Raw genomic sequence first — 20,699 nt, 5'->3', positions numbered from 1 at the left:
GGAATCAAACGTAACCCGTCCTAATTTGGATGTTCTTGCCGTCCATACACGGAGAGTTCCCCTTCTATGTGAGCGTGATAATGCAAAATAAACAAGGAGTGACAGCTTCTAATCTGAGTACCAGTACATTCAACCAAACATTCATTTTTTAAAAAACACTTTTAATATAACAGGCATTAAAGGTGAACAAAACTGACATACACAAAATCGACTCATTGGCATGCGTTCTGTAACACATATAGCATGCAAAAAGTGTTTCTCAACCTTAGAATCCTTTCAACTTCCAGCAACATGTTGAAGAAAAAAAAAAATCCCTGAATATTGATTCCAACACCTCAAATAACACCAGATGTACCTTAAATAACAGGAACACTGACTAGTGTCTTCTCAGTGTGAGCATTGAGAACAAAAATACTCCCACCAAAAAGTGTTTTTCTCCCCTCCATCATAGTGCCATCATTCTGTGTGCTTCACTGCTTGTGATTGCTGCTCCATACGTCCTTGGCAGTAGCCACCGTCAGTCACTCCACCCGATTGGTGCGCCAGCCATCACAGCCGACCAGCGACCATTTATGCAGCGAGACCAGAGTTGCCGGTGCCCTGTTAAACGCAACGTTCACTGGAAATGTTTTTTTTTATCCTCCTCAGTTGGGGGCGGACTGCTGCTCAATTTGCCGCTGGTCGAACTTGGATATGAGCTTCTTGATGTGAGCCAGCTTGTTGTGGAGGTACTGACAGTGCAGGCGGTCCTGGCTGTAGTTGGGGTTGGACTGGTAGAAAGTAGTGTTAATTTCGTCAACAAAAACAAAACATAAATAATTTTGTCAACGCACATTTTTCAACGGTCTAAAACTAAACTAGACGATGCATTTTTTTTAAATGACCAACCTTTTTTATTTGTCGATAATCCTGGACGATCTGATTGTGAATAGTCTGTAAGAAAGGCGGCATCAATTGGATTGTTGCGAGTCAAACAACGCTGGGTGAATATCAACAAGCCGTTAGTCCGCCCCCTCGTCTTACCTTGTATTTGTGCGAGTCATGGTGGAGCTGCTTGAGCTGCGTGTCGAGCGCCATGAACTGGCGGGTGACGCCGTCGATGCGGGCGTGCAGGTCTCGGTACTCACTGTACTCCTTGTTGAACTCCTCCTTGTAGCGCTGCCGCTGAGCGGCGCTGCTGATCTCCGTGTAAATCCTGCGGGCACAATCGCCAACGGTCAGAAAATGTATCAAGATAAGCTGGCCATTTGTGTCTTTGCTGGATTTAAATACATCAATTTGAAAATGGGGTTTCACTATCATTTAGCGTTCAACAATTTTGACAAATCTAATTATAACACCCCGCCGCCCCATATTGCAATTAAAGATTGCAATTCAGGTAATTTTATCAACTCTGTCTTTTGGTTGCATCAGCTCGTCCCCATTTTACAGTTCGTTCATCCTATGTGGACAAAGATATCCACAAACCATGTGGAAGGTTATAAAACCTAAGACCCGAAGGTTTAAAAGGGGACATATGGAAAATTGAACTTTGAATGGCTTGTATCCAAATACTGTAGTTGTGTGTCTGAAGTGCGTGGCCATCCATAAAGTGGGAACATAGGCATTAAAAAACAAAAAAAACAAAAACAGACTTGTGGAGTCTACTCACGTTAAATAATCCGTGTTCTCCTCATCTGCTTGAAGGCCGTCGGAGTCAAACGTCACATAGGCAGCTTCTGTCAACACAATTTGATGGGTAAAAACGACATGAAATACTATCAATTAGAGCTGGGCGACATGTTCTGAAAATAATTTGCTTTCACCACAAATATATAATTTCCAAAAGATTGTTTTCCCCTTCACTTACAGGAGAAGACAAAAAATACATTTATCTTTTTCTTTAGGGGAATTAAAGTTGCTTGTTACTTTAAAAAAACAAGAAGTCGTTCAGCGGATCAAGAAAATTGCCATATTGGCATCAATGTTTGTGCTTTTGTAAACTTAACTAGCTTCTCTCTGTTGGCAGCTAAGTTGTTTAAGTACATATCAAAAGGGACAAAAAAAAATTCTCACAATAAAACTGGAATTAGTGAATCTTAAAAATTATTAATCGCCCAGCCCTACTATGAATAAATATATTTCTATACAATATTAAAACATTCAAACAGGCTCACCTGTATGGTCCACAGCAACTTGAGTCGTTAGAACGGTTGAACTGGTCTCCGTTTTCCTTTCTTTGCTACCTCTATTTTTTTCCTCTTTCTAAAGTCACAGTTAAAATGGGAGAAAATGTTAAATGCAAGACTGGGGCGGAAAAAAAAGCTGAATTTAAATGGTAAAAGCTACATTTTGTAAAATGTTGTTATAAGGAAAAACGGAAATTTTGCTAACATGAAACTAGTTCCCAAATCACAAGAGTACATTTCTGTCTTCGTTTTGATTCAGATTCAGACCAACATGTACAAGTATTGTGGCCACATTAATACTGAGAGAATAAAGTATTACAGCTCCAAGACAAAAAAAAAAAGTTGTAATAAAGTTACACTGAACTTCAAGTATTACTTCAATGACTGAATTAATACTTGAATAAAGTAATGGAGAAAAAAGCCTGTAATAATACAGCAAATGAATGATGAGTTTGATTGGTCATAGTTCTCTATGTGCCTGCAACTTGTTGGTGATTTTTTAAATATTTTTACTGAATGTCTCAATCAAATCAATGTTGTTGTTTTTTTATGTTGTGGAAAACGTGAACTTGATTGAGGGACAACTGGGAATTTTAAAAATATTTGAACAGTTAAACTCAGCTTTTGTGTCCCCATCCAAAGCCGAGAAGTGAATCCTTGTCATGCTCACCTGCTCCCTGTGTTTGCTCTTCTTCCTCTTAACGGAGGAGTTTCTGTCCACGTCAGGCGGCGGGTCGCTGGTCACGTGAGCCGCTTCTTGCCCGCAGGCCGCCGACAAGGAGTCCAAAAGCTTGCGGGGGTCCAGCGAGTGCTCTGAACGGACGTCGGCGCCCGACGACGCTGCCGCTTTGCGGGTTAAGTGTGATATCCTGGTTTTCTTGCTGGCCAGGGGATCCGTGTACTCCTCAGTAGGGGCGGGTTTGGGACGGTGCGCCGGCGATGAGTTGGGTGTGTCCCGTAGTGGGCTCACCTGGGTCTCGGGGATGGCGAGGAGGTTCTGTTGAGGCTGGAACAGTCTCCTGGACAGCAACAGGAAAACGTTTATGCATTACTTAAATTTCCATAGTGACTTCAATCTAGAGCAAACATATTTACGTCGGCACCTTTAGGAGTCTTGAAAGAAACTGCCACTTATATTTGAAGAATACAACAACAAAAACACATGTTGCGGCGTTTTGGAGCTACCTGACAAGGATCCGTTTGAGCAGCTGTTGGTCTCCCAACGTGTAACCGGGCCAGTCTTTCTGCAGCTCCTTGTACAGGCCGTCCTTTAGCACAAACGTGTTGTCCCTGCTATTAAGTTGGCCAACCTGCATGCACAGAATGCACAAAAACAAACATTAGCACCAGGGCTAATTGGGTTAATTGGGCTAATTGATCTTCATCAGAACATAATATAGGGTTGAGCAGCTTAGAAACCTGAACAGGACAAAATGGTTGAAAAGTCCTAAAGTGGTTCAAGAAGGGAGTAATTTCGTGACCATTTTGTTATATATACCGTAATTGCCGTACTATAAGCAGCGACTTTTTTCACACGCTTTCAACCCTGCGACTTACACAATGATGGGGCTAATATATGTATTTTTTTTCCTGACGGCCGCCGGGGAGCTCGAGCAGAAGAGGTCAGAGTGAGACAGGTGGAATATATGTTTCGCGGAAGATGCAAGTTTAATGTAACTTTGTGCTTTGTGCATGAATAAAATAAGCATGAACTCATCATGGAAAAATATAAGAAGTCTCAGTCTAAGTGACTTTTACCGGTATGTTATTTTTAACCAGTCCTGTTAGTTACTACCGTGTTGCTGCTGTGTTACTGACGCGTCACAGGCACTGTTTGGAAAGAAAAGCTAAGGTATATTATTAAACCTTTGAAAACTCTTTCTGTGTACTGTTTTTCTTTGTAAATATCTCATGTTTCAATGCGGGCACATGCGGCTTATAGTCAAGTGCGGCTTATGTATGTACAAATTGCCTCTTCCTTTAGAAATGTACTGGGTGCGGCTTATAATCAGGTGCGCCTTATAGTCCATCAATTACGATATACATTTTTTAATGCGTTTAAATGTTGCACTTTTAATTACGTTAAGCACATTGAGCAACCTTGTGTATGAAATGTACCATGAAAATAAAACTGTTGATTTGGTTGATTATTTTTCTTAATTTGTCAATAAAAATCATTAGGTTATTTTAGTTCACTAAAACGAACGAAAAAAATAAAACTAAAATTCAAAAAAACAATTTCGTTAACGAAATAAAATAAAAATGCTTTTTAAAAAAACGGAAACTATCTGAAACTACATTTTGTGTTTATAAAACTAACTATAATTTCCTTTGTTTTAGTCTTTGGTAATTAATTTAATGCATGAGCCTTTGGGGATGATTTTAAGAAGATTTATTTTGATATTAAGCGGAAAAAGGATGTTTGAAAGTGTGTCACACAGAAGTGACGTCATCTAGCAGCAGCCAATAGAAAAGCACTTTCAGAAGACGTCATTCCCATGGTGTTTTTTTTGTTTTTGTTTTTTTAATATTGCGCACAAGTAATCTAAACCAAAAACAAATAAATGAATAAACAAATACTAATACTGAAATTAAAACTAAACAAAGCATTTATTAAATAAGTAAAACTAATTTAAAACAAAAAAACAAAAAACTGAATCACCCTGGAAACTAATTAAAACTAACTAAATTTAAAAAACAATACTCAAAGCAAAATCAAAACTAACTAAAATGAAAAATTCCAAAACTATAATAACCCTGCTTGCAACCACTTCAACTCATTCACTCGCAGCCATTTTCACTGAAGCAACCCCATTCGTTCCTGGCTGTTTTACTACATTATGACTAAAGGCCCACAGAATATTGAGTTCTTTTGCTATAAAAACATGGAACCTACCAAAAGAAAGATTAGTCTCTTCTTTCAACAGGGGAAAAATATATTTCTATCCGTTTCCATTTTGCAGCAATTTAGCTTTTATAGAATACAGCTAAGTTTCATCATTCTTCATAAATGTGATAAGAATTGTAGGAAAACAGACTCTGCTGCCACCTACTGGCCGTTTTTGTAATTACTACCATTTTTTTTCACCGTTCACTACAGTTGAGAGGCTGCATCAAAGCCTTCTGTATGCTCCAGCATAAAAAAAAACATATAAATACATCTTTGGGACACTTAAAACATTTAAAATAGAACGTATTTATACATTTTTGGGAGCAAATGAATTCAAGAGGGCTGGAGAAAATGGAGATACTTGCGTCATTTAGCACAGAGTCCAGCATGTTTTTATCAGGCGGCGTCAGTCCGTCCTTTTGCAGTCTCAACATGAGCTCGGGCTTCTTGTAGGGCCTGAGGGCCAGCAGGTGCGTCACCCTCTCTCTGATAGGCCGCTGCTGCACGTTACACCTCCCGTTGGAGGCGCCGGCGCCTTTCCGAGCCTTGGATGCGGCGACACCCGCTTTGGCGCTGCCGCCGCCCGAGAGAAGGGACTTGGCAGCCTGGCGGGGTTTGGTCAGGCTGGCCAATGCTGGCGCCGGGGCACGCACTGTCACCTTCTTACCTACAGGGGGCATTGGACTAGTGTCAATTTCATCAACACATTTTTCACCGGACTAAAACTAGACTAGACTAAACTAAAACTCCCATTGATAAACAATAACTGGAACTAATCCAGTATGCATTTTCGTCAACGAATGAAGACGAGACAAAAATGCACTTCACTTAATAAAAACTGAACATTTGTTGTTTTTGTTAAATCTCATCTCTTCTTATCAGTCACTGTGACACTGTCATGTGACACATAGTGACACACACCCTTTCAAATCTACAGCTAATGAGTGCAGCGTGCACAAACATGGGACAGACAGGAAGTGGATTCATGATGAAAAGGTTAAAAAAAAAAAAAAAAAAAAAGATTAACGTAACATCATTCCAATGGCTATGACGTTCCAACAATAATATATGAATCGAACTGCTAACTCATGCGGGCTAGCTTACTAGCTTGTAGCATGGAGCCATAGTAGCCACTTCTTGATATACTGTAATTGTGTCTCAAGTTTTTTTTTTGTTTTTTTTTTAAATGAAAAAAGATGAGAGAACATTTAATGTGAAATAATGTTGAACATTTCAGATATAAAACTATCTGCTGATGAAAAATATACAAGGATTAAATGAATGTCCTGACTAAAAATAGACTAAAACGTCGACAGTTTTTGTTGACTAAAACCAGACGAATAAAATGTTTTCTCTGACTAAAAGCTTTATAGTCGACTAAAATTAGTCTTGTTCCGATACCGTTTTTTGGCCCCCGATACCCAGCTTTGCAGTATAGGCCGATACCGATACCATACCAATACCTACCTCAGTTTCTTTTTTTTTTTTTCCCTCAACATGAAAAAGCTGTCCTGCCATTGGTTCAGAGCATTCAAGGGCCAATAGGATATCTTAGATCGGCATGCAGTGAACATGTCACATATCAGTGAATGTCGTGCACGAGCAAGACACAAGATGCTGCATCCAAAATCCTATATTAGTGTTGGAATTAATGGTATTGGCATGTTACTTGTGAGTCCTCACCGATACCACCACTGTTTTAATGCAGTATCGGCGCCTCTGCCGATACCAGTATCAGTATCGGAACAACACTACTAAAAATGGACGAAATAAAACTGGGACTAACTATGTTTAAAGCAAACAAGCGTGATTGAAACTGGACTAAAACAGAGACTACATTTAAAAATGGCTGATAAAATGAACACGACATCAGACGATGTTTTAAACAGTACGAGTGCCTTTTCAGTTTAGTTTTCTATAATTCATTCAAATAAGATAGCAAAATCGTGTCACTTGAACCGGTCTGTTGTGAGGTCAACCCGAGACGCCACCGACAGGAAGTAGGAGGCTTTCATGATGTTGCAGAATGACAAAGTGAAAAAGAAGAAGTTAAAAAAAAAAAAAAAAAAGCCACATGTGGGTTACGACACGAGCGGAAGAAGTTTAACCTGATTTTTTAGAAACGACTCCACTTCCACTGAATTAGACAAAGGCATCACGTATGATCTGGGATTTTTCAAAGTTACATTCTCAAAATCCGCCATCTTAACGCCCCGTTTGGAAACGTAGCTGACGTCCGACGGCGCCTTACCTTGCTTGAAGCGACCCCCTTGCTTGATGACGATGGCCCCCCGGCTGCGGTTTTCCTCCTCGGCCTGCGCCATGCTCTGCAGGGCTTTGTCGTACGAATCGTCCGTGGCCCGCACAGTCATCTTCTTTTGGATCACGCCCAGACACGACAGCTCCTGCCGCGCCGAGCTGCAACGCGTGCCGCCGTGCTTTGTTAGCAATTGAAGGCGAATGATATCATGAAGGCTCGTTTAGTCTACAGTGGATGTGCTGTGCATTTTTGTCTCACCCAGAGCCGACTTGCTGGATACAGTCGAAGCTGCCGTGCGGATTGTCGCGGGCAACGTTGGTAACGCCAAACGTGAAGACCCTGGCATCGCCGCCGTTCTTGGAGCAGGGAATTGTGATTTTCTACATCGAGCGACACAAACATACAGAGAATTAGAATGTGTACATTTTTTTTCTTTTTTGAATGAAATGATAAGAGGATTCTCTTTCTTACCCCTTGGTTTCCATTGAAACATATGGTGGGAGGTGCTAATGAAGCCTGAAGGAGAGGAGAACGGTGCATGAGGAGAGACCATGTGGAAAAAGTGTCCAATGGGGAACAACACTGCACCTTTTTTATGTTTATAAAGTCAATAAGTACTGTAAAATTAAATTCTATTACTTATTTGAGTACAATAACAGTACAATAATATATATAATAAGCTACTCTTTCAATATACCCAGAAACTGTTTAAAATTGAAAAGCTGGTATGACACAATTAAAATAAAAACAAGAACAAACAATAAGCAAAGGTGCATTTCTAAGAGGTGTTAATTTGGAGAACAATTTTGAAAATGACCTGATAATTATCAATCAATAATCGCTTGCCGTCTTCAAAAATAGTTTTAAAAGCAAAAGTACAAGTCAGACTAGTCTGTGAAACTGCAGAAATGTCATAACGTTTTGACCACATGACAAGTTTGAGTGTAATGAAATTGTATGGATGTGTACAGGGGAATGATGTGGTTAAAAAGTATAAACACGGGGATACAAAAGGAGGGTGTTAAACTAACATGAAATGCAAAATAAGTTATATTCAAGGAAAGTACAGATGATTGAAAGAAAAATGTTGAGATCAGTAATGCAGTATTTGTACTTCGTTACTTCCCACCACTGCCCCTCAGCCGCCACTGTGTTCTTTCCGCATTCTCTTATGTAACACGGAATTTCTTTTCAACTTAAGAGAGTGACTATTTTTTTGTTTTAAGGGTTAGCACGTTGGAGGTTAAAGGCGGCTAAATGAGTTAGCTTACCTTGTCGCGGTGGATGTTGCTAATGGCTGTCGCCGCGCTGTCAGTTAGTTTGAGGTGAAACACGGAGACGTTCGCCAACGAGCCGCCGGACAGCCCGTAGCCGCGGTTCTCCTCCAGCATGGCCGAACGCAGCGAGGCCCGCCCGCCTACCTGGCTGGCCGGTTGCTGCTTCCGAGCTCGGCGGTGAGACAAACGGACATTGGCCGAGGCTGGTGAAAGAAGAAAAGGGGCGATAAGCAAGAAAACAAGAAGCCTTGTAGACCCCCCTTTTTTCTCGCGCTCTCTTCTGGAGTACGCCGTGTGACGTCACCGCGAATGGGTGGGCTTGATTGGTCTACAGGCGTAAATAAACGGTGACGCATTTGCGACGTATGCGTCCACTTCCTGTTTTGGCTCCTTGCTTACGCATCGGGGATTTTGTTCAAATCATCACCCTCCGGCTTTGTTAGCTTTCAATTTGACGAAGTATTGTCGTTTTTTTTCCTATTACATAACTAGAACCCTTTACAAATAAAATACAGTACTCAATGTATTTTGAATTTTCTTAACATTAAAAGAGAACTGGACAAAATGTTATCAGGCAACTATAACAAATACGAAACAAATCTTTCTTTTTTTGGCTGAAATTTATCAAGTACGGAGCTGGACAAAATATACTCTTCCTTCGGCTTGTGCCGTTCGGGGTCGCCCACAACGCGTCGTCCTTTCCCATCTAGCTTTTGCAACCTCCCTCTCTCCACCAACCTTCTCTTTCCCCGAGTTCTCTCGCCTGGTAGCCCCATCCTAATCATCCTACTACTACCAATATACTCAGTATCGCTCGCTCCTCTCGACATGTACAAACAAAGCAGACTATCCACAGTGCTCACCTGCAGCCTTCTTTCATTGGATATTGTAGCCTCTGGGTGTGAGACGAAGACAAGCCCAAACACATGCGAGCAGACGCGGCTGCTTGGAGTCATTTCTCAACACTTTCCATCTTCAAATGTGTTGAGGCAAATAGTTGGTGCTGGTTTCAATCATATTTCGTTCACACCAAAACAAATAATCATTTCCGCAGCCTCACCCCCCCAAAAAGCTAAGATTATTTATTTTTTTAATAATGAAAATAACACTTTGTGATGCTGTTTTTGTGTATAATGTTTTAACAGTATGTTTTGAGCAATGTGAAAATAGTATTCACCCACATCTTCCCAAGGCCGTGGGGTAAGATGCCCCTTTACAAGATTTTTCATTTTGTGTTCAAAGTTTTAGTCTGTGATCATTACTCTCCAAGTGTATTTACATAGGCATAGCATAATTCATGTGCACATATTATGGTGACATTCAAACATTTATATTTTCAAGGAAAACAAACATTGTTCTATAGAATTTGTGAATGGCAAGAAATATTAACACTTATCAGGGTGTTAACGTCCGCTGGCAGGTTGTTTTAGAATCTACAGAATTACGTAGCGTAAACAATTCAACGTCCTGTCATGTACAACTCATTATTTGCCACAATTGTTCAATTTTACGAGCAAATATAGTACATTACCTTCTATGTGTATTTATTTATTTTTTTGCTATAACAACAAAAGCACATAGCACGTGAAGGCAGGGTTAAGGGAGGCATTTAAAAACAAAACAACAACAAAAAAACACACTGACCAACAGTGATTCCTTTACATAACACTAGATGGAGCCGGCATTCCACAAGTGGTACCCATACCAACTGAAAATCACTGATGCGCTAAAAAAAAATAAAATAATACATTGTGATTGTAGAGCACAAAATTTAAAGTTGATCTCGAAGTGAAACCAAGAAATAAATACTATAATATACTGTACATTAAAAAAAAATACAGTAGGGCTACTGTATATGTAAAAGATAATGTAGGGGGTGTATATAAATGTCATTGATACAAAATGGCTGCGCTGTTCATGGCAAAAGGAGTGAAGTCATTTTATTTGTTTTTGATATATATCTACAACAAGGGGGGGGGGGGGGGGGGGGGGGCACAGGCAAAAATGACTGACAACTTGATAAAAAGAAAAACAAACAAAAAACACTTGTCAATGCAGTTTTTCCACCTTCCCCGATAACATTTTTTTCCCCATCTAAAGAAAATTTACAATATAAAGAAACATACGAATAAGAAGAAATAACTATTTTTGTATTCTTTTTCTTTAAACTACACAAGACATTTAGGATGGGAAAACTACCCTAACATGAAACAACGCAAAGCCCCCCCTGTGGACACAATGCCTCATATTCAATACTGCTAAAAAATTATAATAATAATTATAATAAAATAAAATAAAAATAATAAAATTAAAGGAGGAACTGAACAGAAACAGTTCTCAATTTTGTCCCCTGCACCCCCATTCTTTTTCAAATGTTACAATATTTTACAACAGCACAATAAAAATACAGAAATGTTCATTGCTGTGTACAGAAATAATAAAAAAAAGAAAGACTGCACTTTTGGACAAGAGCATCTGAAAAATCCTCACTTTAAAAAAAAAAAAAAAAATCCTTCATAGTTCAGAAGAAGGGATATGTATCAACAAAATGGCCTTCTCCTTCTGTCCGATTCACAGTTAAATTGTGCATGACATTTCAATTTCACAACCTCCATTCTGCATTTGTTTTTTTAAAATAAACATTTGCCGAGTTTTCATTTATTTAAAGTCTGAGATTGCGCACATCATGCGCCGTGACTGCACGCACACACAGTTTCTATGATTTGAAATATCAAAACATGTCAATGATATCAAAAATGCATTGTACAGTATTTACAAAATAATAATAAAGAAATATGGGAGAGTTCAACTTTAATAATAATAATAATAATAAAAAACAATACGACAGCGGATGGCGCACCACCAGGGGCAATGTTGGAAGGAGGGGTGGGGAGGTGTCCAAATTCTGTTGTACTCATTGTTGCCCAATTATGAGGGAGGAAAGGGGGGTGGAGGGTCTCCTCCCAACAATAAAAAAAAAAGCTTCAGTACCTTGTAGGGTGGGTCTGGGTGGCGGTCTGATGGCATCACACAGATGAGGACACAGTGCTGCCTAGATCTGCATATTTACACCGTTGCTACGAGTTGGTGCAACTAGAAGATAATCATAACACTTGTTAAAAACAATACAACCTTTCACATAGAGATCCTGCAAAATCACAGCATCAAAAAATCTGGCATTTATCCATCCTTGTCTTTTACACAGCACCCACTTAAGTGCGGGCAGGAGTTTGCCGGAACTGTATGGGACATTGACGCAGTATCGTGCCAGAACCGGCAAGAGTTCACGTAAAAAAAAATTAAAAAATTGCTGTCACAACTTTGTGTGCTTTTACGCAGCAACACGGCATCCTTCTTCTTCCTTTTAGATAAATGGAGGAAAAATAATAGCTAAAGTAATGGGAAAAACAAAAAACAAACAAACAAACCCTGCAAAATTGGCTCATCGCAGCGTGACACAAGATGAAATTTTTCCGGTTTTGGATTTCCCACAGAACCCAGAGAAGGCAGGATATTAACAGGATAGGCTCTTGAGAATACATCACATAATTACATGATGTCAAACCAGATCCATAAAATACTTTTGGAAAGTGACACTTTCTTTTAACACAAAAAATGTCACACTTTTACCACCTTGCTGAGTTCTATATGGAAGTCAAAGGCGAATAAATGCCAGATTTTCATTTACAGTCTGGATGTGGTTATTTTGTGGGATATCTGTGTGAAAGAGGATTTTATAGGCTCATAAGTCAACAAATAGAAACGAAAGAAAAGTTCATATATAAATATAGCTGTACATTACTCTGCATGAAACTAAAAAAGTTTGGTAAAACAAATTTAAGTAAAAAAAAAAAAAAGTAGGGGTGGAAAAAAAAAAGTTGGGTTGGAAAAAATATTTGGTTAAAAATAGGTGCTGAAAATTAAGTTGCATTTAAAAAAAAATATTTGGGGTTCCAATATTGGGGAAAAAATAAGAAGGGTAAAGAGTAAGAAAAAAAGCAAAAATAATTTGGGGTGGGGGTCGGTCAAAACTAAATCATTTGGGTTTTATATATATATATATATATATATATATTTTTTTTTTAAGGCCAATAATGCAGGGATAACATTTTACCAGCAGGGAGCAATGAGGTGACATGTGTGCAGTGTGCACACAATTAGGTATTCTCTTGCCAAGTGACGTGCTTGCCAAGTGACGTGCCCTCTGAATGAACAAAACAACAAAAATAAAAAAAATAAAAATGAAAAAAATGAGCAAAATAATATAATTAATAACAATAGTACAATAATAAAAATAGCAATGATACAATACATACACCCAAAATGAGATAAACAGATCATTACAGCACCTCTGTTAAAAATGTACAAACAGAGGTTGGGAACAACACATTAAAAACTATTTTAAAAAATAAAATAATAATAATAATAATAATAATAATAATAATAATAATTAAAAAAAAAAAAAAATCAGTCCAACTGAGGATGAAGAATCCAGAGTGTCCTCGAGCATGTGTCACTCTCTTTTTTTTCTCCGTTTGTCCTCGTTCTTCCACGCTCATTGTCTCAAGTCTGAGAAGAGGCTCTTCCTGTTGACCAGCTGTGACTTCCTGCCCGGCCCGGCAGCCATTTTGCATGCTCCCGGGGGGCCCACTTTTCCCCCCAGAGTCCCCGCGAGCTCCAGGGCCGGTCTGGAGGAGGACATGGGCGAGGGCTGCGGTTCACCCGTGAGGAAGGGGGGTGAGGAAGGTTGCGGTATGGGCCAGGAGGAGGGGGAGGCCCGATCCAAGGGTGAGGTAAAAATTGCAGGTGGAAACACAAAAAAAAAAAAAAAAAAAAAAAAATTAAAAAAACAAACAAACAGGTGTAGGGGTACAAAACAGAAGGTAAAAAAAAAGTAACCAACATTTAAAAAAAAAGAAAAAAAAAGTAAAAATAAAATCACACACTCATCGTCATGTTGGGAGAATACTGAAAAGAGAGAGAGGGGAAAAGGGAGGGAGGAGGGCAAAAATGAGTGGATGTGCAACATTTAAACACTGGGGGGCACTCATACCCAGCACTGCTATTTGTAAAAATGCTCCTGGAATTTCATCTAACTTCCAAAGATATAGATATACTGTTGATAAAAAGTAAGTTAGGTAAGGTAAGGTAGGATAGGTATGCTAAAGCTAAAGGGTAAGGGTAAATAGTAGGCTAAGTCAGCTAAGAAGATAGTTAGGTAAGTCAAGTCATAGTTAAGGAACGGTAAGGTATGGGCGTCAAGTTAGCTAAAGTAATTAAGGTAGGTTCAGGTATGGTAAGAAAGTGTAAGTAAGGTCAGTAGGTGGGTATGCTTACGTAGGTTGGTAAGTATGGCTAGTTAGGTAATTAAAGTAGATTAGATAAGGTAAATAGGTAAGGTAGTGCAGAGTATACATGGCTGGCAACCGTTTGGTTCGGCAACTTTTTTCCTCATGAGCACCAAGCTAAGATGGCGCTTGATTATAGCTGTGCGTCATGATTTGTTATAGCCTTCTAGCAGCGTGTCAGCCAATCACAATGCAGTGGGGTTTGACCTGTATCATGCTATCATCTCACTCGAATTCAACATTTCAGATTCTGATAATAAATTTGTTTTTAAAGGAACACTTGATTCATTGAACAATTTTCAGCAGTGAAAAGTTCATATTTTGTCCAGAATGAATTTGATAACTTCATTATTTTTCCATGTACAATTAATACCTTTAAAAAAAAAAAAAACATTTTCACTTGTTGTCGAGTGAAGATGACGTCACCTGCGCTGAGGAAGTAGGTAACGACCAATCATGATTCACTTGGTTAGCAAACGGAGCCATGATTGGTCGTTTACCGACTTCCTCAGCACAGGTGATATCATTAGTCTACGGCAAGTAGAAAAATTACTTTTTAAAGGTATTAATTGTACATGAAAAATAATGAAGTTACCACATTAATTATCGACAAAATATGAACTTTTTACTGCTGATGGCTCAATGAGTCGATAATCCCTTTAATGAGCAAGTCGCAACCCGGGTTCACTGCAGGTTCATCCCTAGTATTTAGATCCAAATCAGGCTAAATGTTGGAGGAATTCTGATAGTTTGTGTAGAAGCCTCCCAGTTTTTATTGACGCAAGCCGGCTAGCTGCAAGCTAGCACGCTAAGGTAGTCACGCAGGTAAGATATGGTCTGAACAGTCCTCATTTCACCTTTGAACAAAAAGATGATGGTCCATCTAATAAATTTTCATTGATTAATGGAGATGAGGTGTTGATCATCACACAGCACTATTACAGACGCACAACATGAATTTGTTGGCGATTAGTAAGCAGATACAATGCAAGCAGATGGCACCTTTTATTCAAATGTCTTTTTTTTTTTTTTTTTTTTAAAACAAAAAGCTCAACTGCAATTTGACGGTCATGTCTGCTTGCATTGATCCACTGATACGTCAGGGCAGCGTCAAGGTGAAAGCGTTAAGGTGTATGTTGGCGAGGATGCGACTTACACTATCGCTTTGGAATGGGTTCAGAAAGTTGCCGCCCATTTCGCCGTCGTCTCGCGGCGTTCCGGGAGGGTTGTTCATGCCCCCCATGTTATTCGGGGAACTCTGGAAAACAAAACAAGGGTAGGAAACAATGAGAAACTTGACGTTATGATGCAGTGACGGCAAAAAAGTAAGTAGCCAGGTTTCGCAATTCAAGTTCAGGTATTTCGGTAGTCAAGGAATGTGATGTAAGGTCAGGTAGTTAATGTAAAGTTAAGATTTCAAGTTGAGGTGACTTCACCTTTGGCAAGCCGTCCATATCTCCAGAACCTGTGGGAGCACGCCACACTTGAGTCATCAAGCACACTTGACTAGTACACGACAATAACGAGGATAGAATACGCACCAAGTGATCCGTTCATGTGGTGCGGCTCCATGGCTCCCATAGCGCCCATCGGCCCGTCAGGCCCGGGTCCCATTGGGAACTGGCACAAATGGCAGAAAAACAGGAATTAGGAATTGAGCTGATTCCCACTAGCAAATGGCCAAGAATCCAGTCTCAGAACTCTCAATTAAAAGTTGTCTGTCTATCTGGTATGCAAATTTGGTGGCAATCGGGTCATTTCCCAAAAAGGAGTAGTAACGACCGCCTCAAAATGGCCAAAATCCTTGAAAACACCACCTTCAAACCCAAATGGCAGACAACAGAATATATCACAGCGTAGATGAACATGCGCATTATCATTTGTGAGAAATGAGCACTTACATTGGGTCTGTTGCCTCCTGGTCCAATTGGATTCATCATCGTGTAAATGTTTTCACTCGAGTTGGTCGAATCTGAGTAAAGAAAACAAAATACGATGCGTTAAAAGACTGCATTGAGATGTGCTTTGTACAAATAATGACGAACAGCAAGAGTGAAGTATGAGGACAGGAGACATGCACGGTGATGGGAGTGGGCAAGATGGAGGGGATTTGGGTGGGATTTGTGTGGGTGGGGGGGTTCTTAGGTATGTGACGCACCACCTGGGCTGGGCATGATGGGAGTTCCGGGTGGACCACCTCCACCTGGGGGGCCCTGAGAGGAGAGAGAACGAGGGATCAGGTCAAAGTTCACACGCATCAGGAGAGAAATATAACGCAACCTCCAAAAGGGAAGCACAAGCCGTTGCATCGAGCTTTTTAACTTACAAGTTGCTGAATTCATAACCATTGTCACAAAATGTTTGTAGAATTTTTATTTGGTTATATTTATATGTATTTTTTATCATTATTAATTTATTAAGATTTTAGATGAACACATTTTAGATTTGATTAAAATTTTCATTTTAAATACCTGCGTATTTTCTCAAGTAGAACATGCACTCGTGTATTATTCACAAGTTCACAGCCCGAAAATCGTCCTTCAAAAGCTGATTCTCCTTTGCTCAAAAATTCAAGTATCTTGATAGAGTGGGATTACTTGAATTCAAACTTTTTTTGTGTGTACAGAGAAGTTCTCTCAGTTTCTGCTATCGACACTCAAGCCTTCATTGGAGCTTCCATCGCTTCTTGGTGCGAGACGAAGCGCTCTCTCAAGATCTCACAAAAACAAAATGAAAGTGCACCTTTTTCATAGGTACAGGTAAACGCCTATACAATGCAATACATTTTCGGAATTTCCCTTGGACTAGTTTCTGGCAAAACCCCCCCAAAAACATTACACTTAAGACATTACAATATATTACTAATAACCCCATAAGAGAATACAGAACTGTTGCCATCATAAAAGCTTTATCAAGTAAATCAGAGTGTTTGTCAACTCACCACATAGTTGCCAGGAGATGAAGAGGAGTAGGCTATCTGTAGAGGGAAACCAGACCATCACATCTGAGCTTGGGCAGACAATAAAAGGCTATCCAGAACCGAGTAATACCACAACGGGAGCGCTACATGCTGCTAACGAGGCAAAGCGAACGTTTGTAGTGTTGTAATGTGTCAAAGTAGATGACTCACTGAGTTAGCGTTAGGCCCTGGCCACGGACCTCGTCCTCCTGGACCCCTGCATATGATATAGTGGAGCATCAACAACATGATCACGACAATCATAAAGAGTATGGGAAGGACTGCGAACGTACATGTTCATTCCCGGCATGGGGCCGCCCATGGAATTGGGTGGGGGTCTCATGCCCCCGTAATTCTGCAGGATGAAAAAAAAGAAGTAAAATTTAAAGATGGTGTTTTATCATAGCAGCTTAGTAAAAGTAGCGCCTTGAGAAACAAATTTAATTTGGCCGCATTGTGTGCCCCCCTTGGCCACAAGGGGGCAGTATAATACAGACACTGCAACATTGTTTGCTTGTGTTAAATACACGCCTACTCGTAAATTGGGTCACTTGTATCTTAAGGCACAGGTGTGAGACGTGAGGGTGTGGCAGTGGTACCTGTGGGCCCATGGCCATTCCTCGAGGAGGGTTCATCCGCATCGGACCACCCATGTTCGGATGCCCTGAAACGAAAACCCCCAAAAAGCTTTTATTAATTCAGTCGATGGCTGGTCTCCTCAAGTCTAATTGAGACACACGGCAGACTAGGATGCGTTCTAATCCCATTAGTTCAAACCCTGTGGCTGTAATCTCCAGACAGAATCTTCACAGACCTTTGTCGTCCTGGGCCACGACTCACATTAACACCACATGGGCGCAAAATGACTACAAAATGCAATAATAAAAATATATAAAATCATGGCTGGAGTAATTTTTTTTATTTATTTATTTTTAACCCCAAGGTCATTCTTATGACAAAGAAATTTGTGACACTGCCTTATGTAGTCCCTTCAATGCAAATGAATAAAATGAACAAACAAAAGGCAAAAAGAAACCATAAATAAGAATAATAAAAAATATATATATTATTACTGCTTTAGCAAATAATTTTTGGCATTGGTGCCTTTTATGCAAATGGTGTGATATTCAATTCCCGGCCAGCACTTCAAGGCCAAGCCACGAGTGTGGATATATATTTCTTTTTGAATTTGAAACGCCGTACCTTGCGGTCGTGTCGGGTCCAAACTGTTTGGCAGGAGAGGCTGCGACCCTGGGATTCCACCAGGAGGCTGAACATGGCAAAAAAAACAAAAACAAAAAAAAAACATGAGTGGTAAGTATGATCAGCCAAAAGTTGAATAAGAAGAGGGGCGTTCTTTGTACCTGATTTGGCATTCGTAAAGCGGGGCGCGGTCCACCTGGGTACCGCGGTGACATGAAAGGCTGCAGAAAGAGCAAACGTGTGAGATTTGGGATAAAAGTTTAGCGCTGAGGACAGACAGATGACGCGGATGACGTGTAAAGCCACACATCTCCCTGCGGTCGGCGTAAGCCGACTCGGCTTGCGGTTACGCTGGTTATACGAAAACGCGTCGGGGCCAACTACAACAACAACAGCAGCAACCTTTAGGGGAAGCATTTTCCCACTCGGGGAAACCAGAAACCGCGAGAACGAGGATCTGGGCTCGGGCTTGAAGTTAGCGACCTCGCTGGCTAACCCCAATTCGGATTTTTCTATTTCGGAGCAGGGTTGAAGTAGGGATGTGAGCGCATGCTTGGTCACTTGTTTTATTCATAAGCTGTGAGAAAACGCAAGCAGAAGAGAGGTGTGCGTGTGTGTGTGTGCGCACATAGCAGCAGGGGGAGCTAAGTGCACAACCCCCCTATGAGCAGCTTCGGGGGGATGGGCGAAGACCCAATAATTTATCCCATACAGGGACACTAGAGGCTGGACACTGATGAGGGACATGGCCTGCTGCCTCCTGGATGATCTACGAACGGTGACCGGAAGTGTTTGAGATTATGGTTCCAGAACCAGAACCAGGCTAATGGGCCTGGAGGGTCAACGAGGAAGAAAGTGAAAGGAAGCCTGATGGGGAGAGGGACGGGGGGCTTGCATTTGGGTGGGCTTTTGGAGAGAATGAAAGGAAGGAAGATTTGCTGGAGAGTGAGTGTTTGCCTCTTACCTGGCCGTGGGGTCCCATCATGGGGTTGCTTGGGTTGTGTGTGGGGGGCTGTGCGTGGGGGGACTGCTGAGAGCCGGGTGGTCCCTTTAAGAAAGAAGAAGGGTGGGGGTTTGGGTGTTATACCTGGAGCAAGCGCCCCATCGTAATCATCGGAAGATGACGAGTTTGCAAAATTAACTTTGGGGATACTTTATGGGGAGAGAACAACAGCGAACTCTATACTTGATAGTAGGGATGTAACATAAAAACGGCAATATCGTGATATTGCGATATGAGAACTGCCACAATATATCATCATCGTCAGTCAGGATATTAAAAGTAGCACTTCTGTTAAAAAAAAAAAAAAAAAAGGTCGGCTTGATTTCCATTTGTGCAGTTCTAACAACCTCTGGTGGCTAGTTTTTTTTAGTGCAGTTTTAGTGCATTTTCAGAAGGCATGTTTTGGCCCTTCTGTCTTTAAAATCCACGCCAATGGTCAGATGAAGGGAAACGTAATTTGCTTGTGAAACGAGTCAATATGTGGAGGAACTCAATGTGTGACTGCATGAGCAAGTGACTCAATATATAAAATTATATTTATATATTTTTTTATATATATAATATTTTTATGATATTTTTCATTGCAGTAATGTACAAAAGCACAATATTCTGTTTTTTTTTTAGTATGATTTTTTTGTATTTTTTTTTTAACAATATTGTGACCTTTTTTTGCTGTACAAATAAACTTGCCTTGCCTTGCCTTGTATCGCCAACCTTCCCACAATATCGTGGTAATTATCGTATCGTGACCTTCATATCATGATAATATCGTATCATGATGTTTGGATATCGTTACATCCCTACTTGATAGTGCAGTGGGTCTCAATTATTTTTCATTTATTTATGTATTTATTTTATATCAATTGCCCCCCCCCCCAAAAAAAAATAAAATACTTTGCTCGTTGAGAAAACTGTTTGTTCACAGGGAAACTCAAGGATTAAATGCAAATTTATTTTATTTAAAAGTTAAATATATATATAAAAAAAGAAGAAGAGAGAAGCCATAGGCACATATATGCATAATTTGAGGATTTAATTTAGTGATTTTGCATTTCATTATACGCAGTCTATGTTCCACCACACTTTGAAAATCACCAATAAAATGGCCAATATTTTTCTTTAGTGCTTCCTCCAGTACAAAATGGCGTGATGTGAGACACGCGAACGGGACTATGTGCTTGACGTGTTGCATCATCGCGTGGAAAATGGTTGACATAGGGATTAAGTCGCCTCCCGACTGCAACCAGGAAACGCGTTTGTGGGAAACAAGCAACGCTCTCTGTTCAAAATAAGTCCCTTCGACACCACACACGGACCCTCCCTACACCCCCACCGACGTTAAAAATAGCTCTCCCATTCCTTACTCTCGTTCTTCTCTCTTGCTCACTCCATCCCCTTTTTACGTATGCACTCATTAGCCTCCCCGCCTTGCTTACAGCACCAAAACAATGGCGGCGGGTGGGGTGAGCGCGAGTCCAGGTGGAGGTGATCTTTCACATTTCTCATCTCCCCGCTACCTTATCGCGCTTCGGCCAAATGCCAAAGCTGTCCATCACGCCGCCGCCGCGCACACACAATGTTTTAGCTGATG

General features: G+C 40.4%; 2 protein-coding genes across 5 annotated transcripts in view; both read right to left on the bottom strand.

The window, feature by feature from the left end:
• Positions 1-140: 140 nt before the first annotated feature.
• LOC144031189 (RNA polymerase II elongation factor ELL-like) lies at positions 141-9,411 on the bottom strand. 2 transcript variants are annotated; one of them, XM_077538036.1, is made up of 12 exons: positions 8,590-9,411; positions 7,790-7,834; positions 7,577-7,698; positions 7,310-7,496; positions 5,424-5,725; positions 3,354-3,478; positions 2,839-3,187; positions 2,157-2,244; positions 1,652-1,718; positions 1,024-1,195; positions 889-933; positions 141-770 (listed from the first exon to the last, which is right to left on the bottom strand). In XM_077538036.1, the coding sequence occupies exons 2-12, from the start codon at positions 7,809-7,811 to the stop codon at positions 645-647; spliced, it is 1,605 nt and encodes a 534-aa protein (XP_077394162.1). In that variant the 5' UTR covers positions 7,812-7,834; positions 8,590-9,411; the 3' UTR covers positions 141-644. The 2 variants fall into 2 exon arrangements, with proteins under 2 accessions (XP_077394162.1, XP_077394160.1); XM_077538034.1 differs by having other exon boundaries at positions 7,310-7,476; positions 8,590-9,385.
• A 1,175-nt stretch (positions 9,412-10,586) lies between these two features.
• The window catches only part of LOC144031516 (single-stranded DNA-binding protein 3), a 35,274-nt gene continuing 25,161 nt past the window's right edge, over positions 10,587-20,699 (bottom strand). The window contains exons 6-18 of one of the 3 annotated variants that reach the window (XM_077538764.1): positions 19,070-19,153; positions 18,267-18,326; positions 18,106-18,172; positions 17,502-17,566; positions 17,196-17,257; positions 17,074-17,119; positions 16,885-16,920; positions 16,105-16,156; positions 15,845-15,915; positions 15,485-15,563; positions 15,380-15,408; positions 15,100-15,201; positions 10,587-13,306 (exon numbers count right to left, since the gene is read on the bottom strand). In XM_077538764.1, the coding sequence (XP_077394890.1) occupies positions 13,151-13,306; positions 15,100-15,201; positions 15,380-15,408; positions 15,485-15,563; positions 15,845-15,915; positions 16,105-16,156; positions 16,885-16,920; positions 17,074-17,119; positions 17,196-17,257; positions 17,502-17,566; positions 18,106-18,172; positions 18,267-18,326; positions 19,070-19,153 (909 nt within the window). In that variant the 3' untranslated portion in view covers positions 10,587-13,150. Of the gene's footprint in view, positions 13,564-15,099; positions 15,202-15,379; positions 15,409-15,484; positions 15,564-15,844; positions 15,916-16,101; positions 16,157-16,884; positions 16,921-17,073; positions 17,120-17,195; positions 17,258-17,501; positions 17,567-18,105; positions 18,173-18,266; positions 18,327-19,069; positions 19,154-20,699 lie in introns of all 3 variants that reach the window. The other 2 variants (XM_077538762.1, XM_077538765.1) reach the window with 2 other exon arrangements.

This window comes from Festucalex cinctus, chromosome 12 (assembly GCF_051991245.1).
Source record: "Festucalex cinctus isolate MCC-2025b chromosome 12, RoL_Fcin_1.0, whole genome shotgun sequence".
In the NCBI taxonomy this organism is placed as follows: Eukaryota; Metazoa; Chordata; class Actinopteri; order Syngnathiformes; family Syngnathidae; genus Festucalex; species Festucalex cinctus.
The sequence above is the reverse complement of the archived record's forward strand: the minus strand, read 5'-3'. Positions and strand labels throughout refer to the sequence as shown.